The 11,374-nt window shown below is 43.5% G+C and overlaps 1 protein-coding gene across 1 annotated transcript; it reads left to right on the top strand.

The window, feature by feature from the left end:
• The first annotated feature begins 210 nt into the window (after nucleotides 1-210).
• Nucleotides 211-9,991, top strand: LOC137340497 (tumor necrosis factor receptor superfamily member 13B). The gene is made up of 6 exons (XM_068002972.1): nucleotides 211-293; nucleotides 386-438; nucleotides 1,442-1,558; nucleotides 2,128-2,217; nucleotides 4,913-5,128; nucleotides 8,874-9,991. The coding sequence occupies exons 1-6, from the start codon at nucleotides 235-237 to the stop codon at nucleotides 9,176-9,178; spliced, it is 840 nt and encodes a 279-aa protein (XP_067859073.1). The 5' UTR covers nucleotides 211-234; the 3' UTR covers nucleotides 9,179-9,991.
• The last annotated feature ends 1,383 nt before the right edge of the window (nucleotides 9,992-11,374 follow it).

The following is an 11,374-nucleotide window of genomic DNA, read 5'->3' as shown; positions in this document are numbered from 1 at the left end:
ATTTGCCTACAAAATAACACTTAGTAATTCATTGACTGCAGCGATTTGGGATATCCTGAGGCCATGAAAGGAGCTGTATCAATGTATTTTTTCTTTAATAAGGGGATCTACAATTATTAACACTAAAGCTAAAATGATTCCTTTTTAAATTATTTTAAAGACCCCGCTGTCCCCTTGTTGAGAGAATATGAGCAGCTGTTCCGATGATGAATTCTGGGACGAACTCCTGCGAAGATGCTTCAAATGTATGAATTGTGGGCACAACTGGCACAGCATGTGCAAGTCCTACTGTGGTGTGTACGCTTTCACTACCTGTTTCTGCAGCCTGTAAGCACATGGAACTATTTTTAATAAAAGCTCGTGAAAATTTGCATCTTTGTTTCAGTTACAGACCAGAAAAAATATTCCTTGCTTCCGTATCACACAGAGCCAGTGCTGGTAGGCTTCAGATCAAACGTTTGGTCATGTTCACCCCAATATTGAGACATTTACATCTCTAAAAAAGGTAGCATCTTTCCAAACTGTTTGCCCTTTCCATCAGTAAGACCAAGTTATCAAAAAATATTGAAAAAGGACAGGGAGAAATGAAACAGGTCCATCCAGCCTATCCCATGCAGATGTGGTACAGTCTACATGCACCAACCCAACCCGCCCCCACCTGAGTCACACAAGCTCCTGGGAGGGGCAAAAATAGAGAGAGAGAGAGAAAAAATCTTAGGCCAATTTAGGAAAAAACTCTGGGAGGTTCCTCTCGAATCCACAAAGGCAATTAAACAAGCCCCTGGAGACTGCAGCAACTAATCACAGCTAGCCCCACCTACTTTCGAGAACTCAAGATGTCAACCAGTTTCAGTTCTAAGGAACTCGCCCAGCTCTTTTTTGGCAGCCTGGAGTGAATCCATACCTATCACAAATGTGGCAATCTATTCCAGAGGTCATTGACTCTCTGAAAAGAAATACTACCCAGCATCGAATGTAACTTTTTTTTTGTATTTTGTACTAAATGTCCCCTAGTCCGTCCCTCTCTATCTAGCTCAAATAACCCATCCATCGAAACAGAATCTATTCCCTTCATCATTTTAAAAACCTCAACCATATCACCTTAAAGTCTATGTTTCTCCAGCAAAGAAAGCCCCAGTTCTGAGCCTAATCTGATAACTATAAGTTATAGAGTTCTATCTTCACACACCTGGGCAGGAATTAGGCAGAGGATCACACACCTGTTCTTTATTCCATTGAAATCAATGGGATGAAAATTGGGCGGGTGATCCACTCCACTACATTACTGTGGAGACGAAAATCTACCCAGAGTCTAATCTGTTCTGCATGTATACCACTGAATGCACTATATGGAAATGTGTTGAACTGACTTGTTTGTCTTTCACAGTTTGATTCACAGTAAATAGTTTGATTCTCACCATTGTGATTGTCTCTTTATCAGAGATTTGGAGTTGCAATGATGCTGCAGGATTTTATTGGGACGAACTGCTGCGCAAATGCATCAAGTGCTCAGATGTATGCGGACAGCACCCTCAACAGTGTTCAGAAATTTGCCACGGTAAGAAATTTGAGACAGATAATCATATACCTGAGGAAGGAGGAAGCCTCCGAAAGCTTGTGAATTTAAAATAAAATTGCTGGACTATAACTTGGTGTTGTAAAATTGTTTACAATTGTCAACCCCAGTCCATCACCGGCATCTCCACATCATATTATTTTCTGTGAAAGCTCCGTGACTACAAAAGTGCGATCAGTTATGTCCGTGATTATGTTGGCCATTACTTTGTTCCTTTCTGTAAAGGAACATGATACACCAATATCCACCCCCAGTGCAATAGTGCAAGAATGCAGTAAAAAGTCCTAGCGGTTGCACCATGCTGCGGTAGCTGAATTACGCTCAAGTGACATGCTTGAACGCTAGGTTATGATGATTCCTTCTTTTTAACGACCATTTCCTTGTTCTGAGACTTGCAGCAGCAAGAGGACAGGCATACTGCTTGAGGCCTTTCAATGTTCTGAGTACATTCCTGGTCTGTGGCAAAAAGCTGCTGCAGGATAACTGCCTTTCTGATTTTCCTGCCCCACTACTTGCAGGTGATTTACTCTCAGATTTTCCCTCCCAATCAGAAAAAAAGTGTGCAGCTGCCACTTCCCAGCTCTCTTTCGTGGGACATTTGGAATTGGGAACTCACCATGTGGGATCATGGATCCTAACAGGTTGGTAGTAAAGACATGAGTTGCCTGCTAGTTGGTGTGATAGTGACCCAGGGTGGTTTGTTCTAAAATATTAACTGTGTGCAAAGTGCCTAGCCTCCTTTCTACCCTCCCCTGGCAACCTGGGTGAGATAGAGAAACCTATTAAAAATGGATAGTTAGAGCTTATGCCCCATCATTCATGCACTGAAGGACCAGGCACTATCTTGACAAGGATTCAGTAGACCTGATAGTGCAGAGGAATAAAATAGAGAACAGTGGACTCAGACAGAGGAGACAGCATTTCAGGGATGATATAATGCCATTAGTAGAAATGCTGTTAGCAGACTAGATTCTACATAATTTCCATGAAACTAGAGGAACCGATTGATAGGACCCCCACACCCAGGGTGGGACATGGAATCAGAACTGCCAAAACCCAATGTAAATTTGAGGGACTAGTTACTGAGTTAGACATTTTAGCCCCAATTTTATGTTGAAAAATTTGTGTGCCCACTGTCGTGTGGACACATCCATATCCATAGCATGAGGAGCCGTACACATTTTACAATATACCTATCCCCTCATTTGGCTAGGTTCCCTGCACATATGAAGCGTGTACATACATTTATGCCTACAAACTAATTGGTTGCCAATCGTAAAATTGGGTCAGCCAATTGAATCTTTACACAGAAGTCAATTTTCAGGTGTGTCAAGGTATATTGAAGCTTCCGAACAATGGTTGAAAGGAGCAACGTGGGCAACACGAGCCAGAGATGAAGGCCTGAATGTCTCTGCTTTGGTAAGTGCAGCAAAGGAGGATGGTTGTTTTTAGGGCAAAAGCCCACCCTCCTGAAAAGGTAGCAATGGAAGCTGCATGGATGGAGGTAGCAGAGCATGTTAAGACCATAGCCCAAGAGCAGCAACACTTGGAGAAAACGAGGAAGAAGTTTGCAGATGTCCACAGATGTGCCAAGGTAAACAGACACCCCTTTGCGCATATGTTGCCTTTTTCTCTCTGGAAAGAATGCCACACAGGATTCGGGCACTTCTTCTCTCCTCCCCACCTCCTCTCCCCTCAGGGATACAGGATGAGGACAATGTTTGTTCTCTCCCAGCATTCGTGCATGGTATACAAGGTGAAGGCCGTCTTTACAGAAGCCAATCCCAACACCTTTCACTTGGTATTTGCAAGTTTTCCTTCAATTCAGTACTGCCACCATGCCAGAGCCTTGGCAAAGTCATGTCCATTGAAGAGGAGAGGTATTATGTACATTGGGGTGCAGAATGTGTTCCTTTAATATCCTTCACTGTGTTCTGCTTGCAGGCCAAGGCTGTGCATAAACAGTGGGGAGAACCAGACAGGTGAAGGACTTACAACCAGCAAGACATCCCCACAAGGAGATGCCTTGCTCTGTTGCCAAGGGAAGGCATGAGGTACAGAGTTTAGAGGTGTGGTACCGCCATCCAGCAAGTATCATCCTATCCTTATTACCTTTTCCACACTCCCCTAGGGCTGCATAACAAAATGTCTTATGTTCTATTTTTCAAGGCATCATATTGGGGATGCTTGTAACTAACTGGCTGTCCTTTTCATTTCCTGTAGGTTCTTCCCAAGATGAGTGACCAAGACACAGTGGCAGCACAGTCTCATTGCAAGTTGCACCAAACACTTCCCTGTGACCCAGCACAAGCCCAACCACCGGCACCTCAAGGAAGCCATTAGTGAAGCATTATTTGCAATTGAGAAGCAAACGGAGGAGACAGGAGAGAAAGACAAATTAGAGCAGCTAGCCAGCTCTCACGGTGTCCTCATGGCATGGGCGAAGGATTAATATCGTACTGGGCTCCACCAGTTTTTAAAAATTCTACACCCTCTCCAGCTGCTGTCTCTTTTCCCCGAGAAAGTGATAAAATGATAGCTCTGGGCTAACATGGCATCTGTGCCTTGGTTCAGCTGTAAACTGCAGCATGGCTGATGTTGGACAGGTTCCCTACAATTGCCTGGAAGGATACTGTAGCCTAGCTGTCACCCCACAGCAACATCAGTCCCAGTTGAAGAGAGAAGGGCTGCAAGTCAGATTGCAACACATCGGCGGTGACTAACACAAATATTCTGGTCTCAACTGACATGCTGAGGTGGAAGTGGCATGGTCTGTAGACCTGGGTCCTAAGTTAATGATGGGTCTGCACATACTGGCTAAGATGTTTTCATACCTACAGATGAAATCTTCCTTCTCCTTTAATTCTCATGCATGAGAATATGATGGACCCATCCTCCCAATTTTCCCAGGTGGCACTAAGATAATAGCAAGGATTAGCCCTTTAAAGGCAAAGGGCAGCACAGGGCTAACGGCCAACATCATAAAACAAAAAAAAACTGAACAACGGTTGTAGCCAAATATGATAATCCAGCCAAAACTACGACACATTAGCTTTAAGGCGGCCCCAGTCTTGCCTTTGTGTACATATATTTATGAAGCTTGTAACGTAACTTAAAAAACCTCAAATCAAACCTCAAAATCAAGCAGAGACCTTGTGCATCCAGTTTTACAATCTTCCCTGGCAGAATGCGAGGCCCCATCATTGGTGCACAGCCTTGCGATATTTACCCTATTAAGTAAAGCATCTGGGATTGATCAATACATGACATGTGGCTCTCTTGTTTTATCCTATTTTGTTTCATTTGTTGGGATTGATTATATGTTTCTCTCTTTAGAGATCACAAGCTCAAATCAGGACTCCTTAGCTAGTCTCAGGCACTGTCTACCCCATGAAGAGCATTTTAACATCCGCATCTTTATGATCCTGGCAGTTAGTCTCTGTGTCATCACTTATGTATTTCTGATGCTGCTGGTTTGTTGCATGAAGAAGAGGGGTGTTTCCACATGTGACACTGCTGTATCCAGCCACAAGACTAATGTATCCTCAAAAGGTCAGTAACCAGCAACGTGACTTTATTTTGCAACTGAGAGTCTCAGCAGTTCTTTTGCAGATTAAAAGTAATAAAACTAAATGAATGGGATTCCTTTACAGGTGTGAATTTTCAGTATTCACTCCACCCACCCCATACAGCTTCAGAATAAAACAAAAACAAAGAAAGTTAAGAAATTAGAGGACTAAAAGGAGAAACAAAATGGGCTAGAAATTAGTATCGTCACAAAGTCTATTTGTGGGGTACATTCCTCACATAATGACTAACTAGTAACTCTGTTCAATTTTTCTTATTAGCTTTGATTTTGCAAAGTTGGAAGAATCAGGGCTGCTCCCGACCATGATGTGGGCAAGCCTCTGGTAGCAGCTAGGAAGCCTGGCCTTACTGAATTCTGAGGCTATCCCTTCCAATTTTTATTGGACGTCTGTGCACGGAAAACTGGGCAGCATGGAGCCTGGCCACCTGTGCGATTGCTTGGGGTCAAGTGCAATAACTCTTAAGGGCTAGTGCTCACCATTAAAAGGGGAGTGAATCTTTGTTTGGCTGAATAAACTCTTTTCTGGAAAGTACAATGTAGGCAGGGAAGGGAAGAAAAAAAGTGTAAAACGCCCACCTTTTGATGATGCAAAGAAGGTTCACTTGGTTAATCCCGGGGATGAGGGGGCGGACATATGAGGAGAGGTTGAGTAGATTGGGACTCCACTCATTGGAGTTCAGAAGAATGAGAGGCGATCTTATTGAAACATAAGATTGTGAAGGGGCTTGATCGGGTGGATGCGGTGAGGATGTTCCCAAGGATGGGTGAAACTAGAACTAGGGGGCATAATCTTAGAATAAGGGGCTGCTCTTTCAAAACTGAGATGAGGAGAAACTTCTTCAGTCAGAGGATAGTAGGTCTGTGGAATTTGCTGCCTCAGGAAGCTGTGGAAGCTACAACATTGAATAAATTTAAAACAGAAAGAGTTTCCTAGAAGTAAAGGGAATTAGGGGTTACGGGGAGCGGGCAGGAAAATGGGCATGAATTTAGATTTGAGGTTAGGATCAGATCAGCCATCATCTTATTGAATGGCGGAGCAGGCTCGAAGGGCCGATTGGCCTACTCCTGCTCCTATTTCTTATGTTCTTATGCTTCGGAGGTCCTGTTGTAGGGGTCCTATTTGGAGAGGACAGTTATTCTCCTTTCATAGCTAAGGTTAAAAGGTGCTTGGATGGAGATTAGGGAGACTGTGCATGGATTGGGAACAAACAAGGAAAAAGTTCTTCCACGTTAGGTGGACTGCCAGGCTGCTTCATCAATGACCTTCCCTCCCCAAGGTCAGAAGTGGGGCTGTTCGCTGATAATTGCAATGTTCAGCTCCATTCACAATTCCTTAGATAATGAAGCAGTCTATGCCCACATACAGCAAGACCGCAACAACCTCCAGCCTTGTGCTGACGAGCAACATTCACATCACATAACTGCCAGCCAATGACTATCTCCAACGGGTAGAACCACATTTCTTTGATATCCAGTGGCATTATCATCACTGAGTTCCCCATCATCAACATCCTGGAGTCACCATTAACCAGAATCTCAACTGGAACAGCCACATAAATGCCATGGCTACTAGAGCACATCAGAGGCTGGGTATTCTGCAGCAACTGGCTCACCTCCTGATGCCTCAAAGATTCTCCACCATCTACAAGGCACAAGTCAGGAGTGTGATGGAATACTCTCCACTTGCCTGGATGAGTGCAGCTACCACAACACTCGAGAAGCTCGACACCATCCAGGACAAATCAGTCCGCTTGATTGTCACCTCATCCACCACCTTAAACATCCACTCCCTCCACCAGCAGCGTACTCTGGCTTCGACACCACCTCCCAAACTTGTGATCTTCACCACCTAGAAGCACAAGGGTAGTAGGTTCATGGGTACACCATCACCTCCAAATTCCCTTCCAGGTCACACCAGCCTGACTTGGACATGTATTGCCGTTCCCTCGTGATTGCTGGGTCAAAATCTGGAAACTCCCTACCTAACAGCATTGTGGGAATACCTTCACTATATGGGCTGCAGTGGTTCAAGGCAGAGGCTCACCGTCACCACCTTCTCAGGGAAGTTTCTCAGGATAACTAGCAATGGGGAATAAATGCCAGCTTTTCTAGCAACACCCAGAGTTAATTTTTTTTTTTAAATATAAAAGTTTTTTCTTTTCCATTATATGGAAACTATAGGCCACGGCAGCTGTTAAAGGATCACATCTTATTTGCTAAACTCAACAGGACATTGTTAATGACCCTTAGCTAGGTAGAGGTTCAAAAGTGCACAGTGGAGGCAAGTGAAAGAAGAACATTTCCTGAGCCTTACTGGCATGCAGTACATATAACCATGATCTTTGCCAGGGTACCAGGATGCATGCCTGAATACAAGAATGCCGAGGGAATTCTCATTTGAGGAAACTAGATAGGATCCTGGTGCTGATGAAGTTGCTTAGGTACGGTAAGGTGGAGTCAAGTTGTAAGACAGCTGAGTGAGAAGGAAGGTAGGTAAGTAGGGTTCGTCCTGAACTAGATAACGTTGACTAGTTATTGGTTAACTGGGGCTGTTTTTGCATGTTAAGAGATCAATTTCTGTAGTAGATTCCAGATGATCCAAGGTTATGGCCATCTGATGAGGAGTGCAAGGCCAGGAGGCAGTTAAGCAAACTAGCAGACCATTCTGTGACTGAGTATCAGGGTTCCAGTGACCAAATGGGTAGCTAAACTAATCCACCAGTCAGGCCAAGGGAGACCCACCCAACCAGGTGTGTTTCTACAGCTTCAAGAGCAAGGGGATTGGTTTACCACAGTATAAGAGCCCATAGGGTGATGCCAGCGATCTCAGGTGCTCTAACTCTAAATTGAGCATGTTACAGGGGATAGCTGGTCCAGGAGAATGGCCAGGCCCCCATTGGGACGACCAGATCAGGTTGTTAAGCTCAAGACTGCAGGATGTGAGCAATGCAACTGCATTGCTGTGTCCTGGCTTAGAGAACTGGAGATTGGATTAGAAGATATTGGTGTATAGTAACACTGGTAGGAAGTAACCATACCTAGAGGGTAGGATAATCCACGTTCATAGTCTCACCGCATCAGTTGTTGTAACACCAAACAAAAGTACAGCTAGAATATCACTTACAGTCAAGGGTGAAAGAAGTAGTGGTGTCAACATAGCACTGTTCAAGCTCTGCAGGGCAAATAAGAGTGTTGTAGCTAACATGGTTAAGGAAGAGAACACTTGTGTGGGAATTTGAAGTCAGCAAAAACTGCAGGGCTGAGCTAGACTGAGTTGAGAAATGGATCGAAGAGATGGCTTTTAGAGAAATTATCCAATGACTGGTAACTATAATGTGGAGATGCCGGTGATGGACTGGGGTTGACAAATGTAAACAATCTTACAACTCCAAGTTATAGTCCAACAATTTTATTTGAAAATTTTATTTTATTTTCAAATAAAATTGTTGGACGATAACTTGGTGTTGTAAGATTGTTTACATTTGGTAACTATAAATGAATGGTATAATACCACAGTGCCACCTAGCTCTGAAAGAAATGTAGTACGTATACACACCTTACAGATTAAAATTAATTGCTTGGCGAAACACCCAGGCATAAATGGAAAGTGTGACACAACCTTCCAGTAAGTGCAATAAATCCACACTATACCATATCATAGATGTTGCCTGCTGATTTTGCTAAATTAGACATTGCTTTTCTTCTCAGACCGACTGCTGCAACTGGGTGTTGAAGGAGAAGACCAGAATCAAAGTATATCCTCAGAGCCATCATCGTCTGAGCCATCTGAGACTTGTAGCTACTGCTTCTCAGAGCAGAGAGTCTCAGATAAAGAAAGAAAACTGTTGTCAACACCTCATCAGTGCATCCCGATACCATCTGCAGCTGACACAAGAGCACTGCCTTCTGCCACAGTTTACAAAGAGAAGCCATTTCAGATTATCTGCTCTCCCTCACAACCCAGCACAAAAGAAACAGAAAGCTTCCTGGAGAAGTGCCACTTGAAGTATTGAAGACTTTGAGCTGAAGCCACTTCAACTCGTGTTGAAAGTGGACTGACTCCCCACTGTAAAACTGGTATACTCCCTGTCCCTCATACACTGATGTAAAACACAGGGTTTAGGTCACCCTTCCGATACAACAATCATACTAAATGTCCTCAATAAAATACAGCCTGTGCCCCACCTTAAACAACAGCTAGAGAAGATCTGATGTACTTCAGCTTTGCAGACTGTACAGAAGCAGGATCAGAAATCACATGACAGGACAAGTACTTCCATCACAAAGTCTTCAGTAAGAGTATGGAAGTCTAAGAATCATTATGGTTTGCACAAGGTGATGCCTCGGTTAGTAAATGCACTGAGCCACACAGCAGAAAGATTCCTGGGTTGTTCAGTGACCTGCAGGTGCTATTATTTGTCTTTGTGCCTCTTGACCAGGTGTGTGGGCAGGGGAAATCAGCCAAAGTTCCTGCTCCTGACCACTATCTAGTGACATGCTGAAAAATGTGTGAATGTCAGGTGAGGACAGCATCAGGCCCCAGCTGCGTGCTCCACGTGGTCGGATAGTCTGCCAACAATCACTGCGTAAACTCAAGTGAAAAACGGTTGCAACCCTTTTGGAATAGTTTCCCATCAAGGAGATTGCAACTTCAGAAGCGGAGGAAAAAAATAGAATTCATGCAGGGAGTCACTGGATACAATAATAAAACGACAAGCAGATCTGGTCAAGTCACTCCCAAGCAGTAATTGTGATACTGTGCAAATGTACTATTGTACCTGCAGGTTTTCAGATTTTTAAGCAAAAATAAACACAAATGGAACATCTCATTTTGCAGATTAGCCGTTGGGACAAGGTGACTCACTTGGTAATGGGAATTGTGCCAAAGGTCCAGGGACGTGGGGTATGGCAAATGTTACATCAGTTAGTCTTATCCTGGTTGTGGGAAACTTCAAGGTCAATAAGACCATAAGAGATAGGAGCAGGAGTAGGCCATTCGGACCCTCGTGCCCGCTCCGCCATTTAAGGAGATCATGGCTGATCTGATTTTTACCTCAACTCCACTTTCCCACCCTTTCCCCATATCCTTTGACTCCCTTGCTGATCAAAAATTTGTCCAACTCAGCCTTGAACGTATTCAATGATTAAGCCTCCACAGCTTTTTGGGGTAAAGAATTCCAAAGATTCACGACCCTCTGGGAGAAGAAATTCCTCCTCATTTCTGTCTATGCTCCCTAGTTTTAGATTCCCCCGAGGGATAACATCCTCTCAGCATCTACCCTATCGAGTCCCCTCAGAATCTTGTATATTTCAATAAGATCTCCTCTCATTCTTCTAAACTCCAATGAGTACAGACCCAAGCTGTTCAATCTTTCCTCATAAGACAACCCTTCCATACCCGGAATCAACCTAGTGAACCTTCTCTGAACTGCCTCCAATGCAAGTATGTCCTTCCTTAAATAAGGACACCAGAACTGTACACAGTACTTCAGGTGTGGTCTCACCAGCACCCTGTACAGTTGTAGCATGACTTCCCTGCCTCGATACTCCATCCCCGTAGAAATAAAGGCCAATATTCAGTTTGCCTTCCGGATTACCTGCTGCACCTGTATGTTGACTTTTTGTGTTTCATGTACAAGGACACCCAGATCCAGCTGTAATACAAGATGAAATTTGTGAAGACTTAGAAAGGCCTGGGCCAGTGATGGCTTAGATTTGCAAATGCTTGACGAATGTGATTGCAATATCCTTTTTTCAAAAAAAAATCAATGTCTGGATAAAGTGAATGTGATTGATATATGTTTAAACTTTCAGAGGTTGTTCCATGAGGTGCCATGTGAGACTTGTGAAAATTACAGCAGATCCTGTGAATAGGAAGAATGATTAGGAACCATAAAGCAAAGTGCAGGGGTAAATGGATTTTTTTTTGTATTAATAAATTCAAAAGAAAAATTGGCAAATAAGACTGTGCACACAACGATGTGAAACTTTTAAACAAGAGATGGATTAGGATACTGACGAGAAGTTGAGAGGTGCATGAAAAGCTGGAGTTCCTTGGATGAGTAGAAAAATTAAAATTAGACTTAAAAAAGGCACATCACAAATCTAGGCCTAATAATACAGAAGGAAATCAAGTGCAATATAGAAAATATATAAAGGGGAAAGGAAAAAAGATTAGAAAATAGAGGCATGATAGAAGACTGACAGCT

This window comes from Heptranchias perlo, chromosome 22, assembly GCF_035084215.1.
Source record: "Heptranchias perlo isolate sHepPer1 chromosome 22, sHepPer1.hap1, whole genome shotgun sequence".
Lineage (NCBI taxonomy): Eukaryota > Metazoa > Chordata > Chondrichthyes > Hexanchiformes > Hexanchidae > Heptranchias > Heptranchias perlo.
This window is presented reverse-complemented; position numbering and strand designations above follow the sequence as displayed.

What these genes read in the sequence shown, in the direction of transcription:
- LOC137340497 (XM_068002972.1), top strand. Translation starts at nt 235, where the DNA reads ATGCTTCAAATGTATGAATTGTGGGCACAACTGGCACAGCATGTGCAA. An exon ending in CATGTGCAAGTCCTACTGTG is followed by an intron (nt 294 to 385) that starts GTGTGTACGCTT and finishes TCTTTGTTTCAG; the next exon opens with TTACAGACCAGAAAAAATAT. An exon ending in ATCACACAGAGCCAGTGCTG is followed by an intron (nt 439 to 1,441) that starts GTAGGCTTCAGA and finishes TCTCTTTATCAG; the next exon opens with AGATTTGGAGTTGCAATGAT.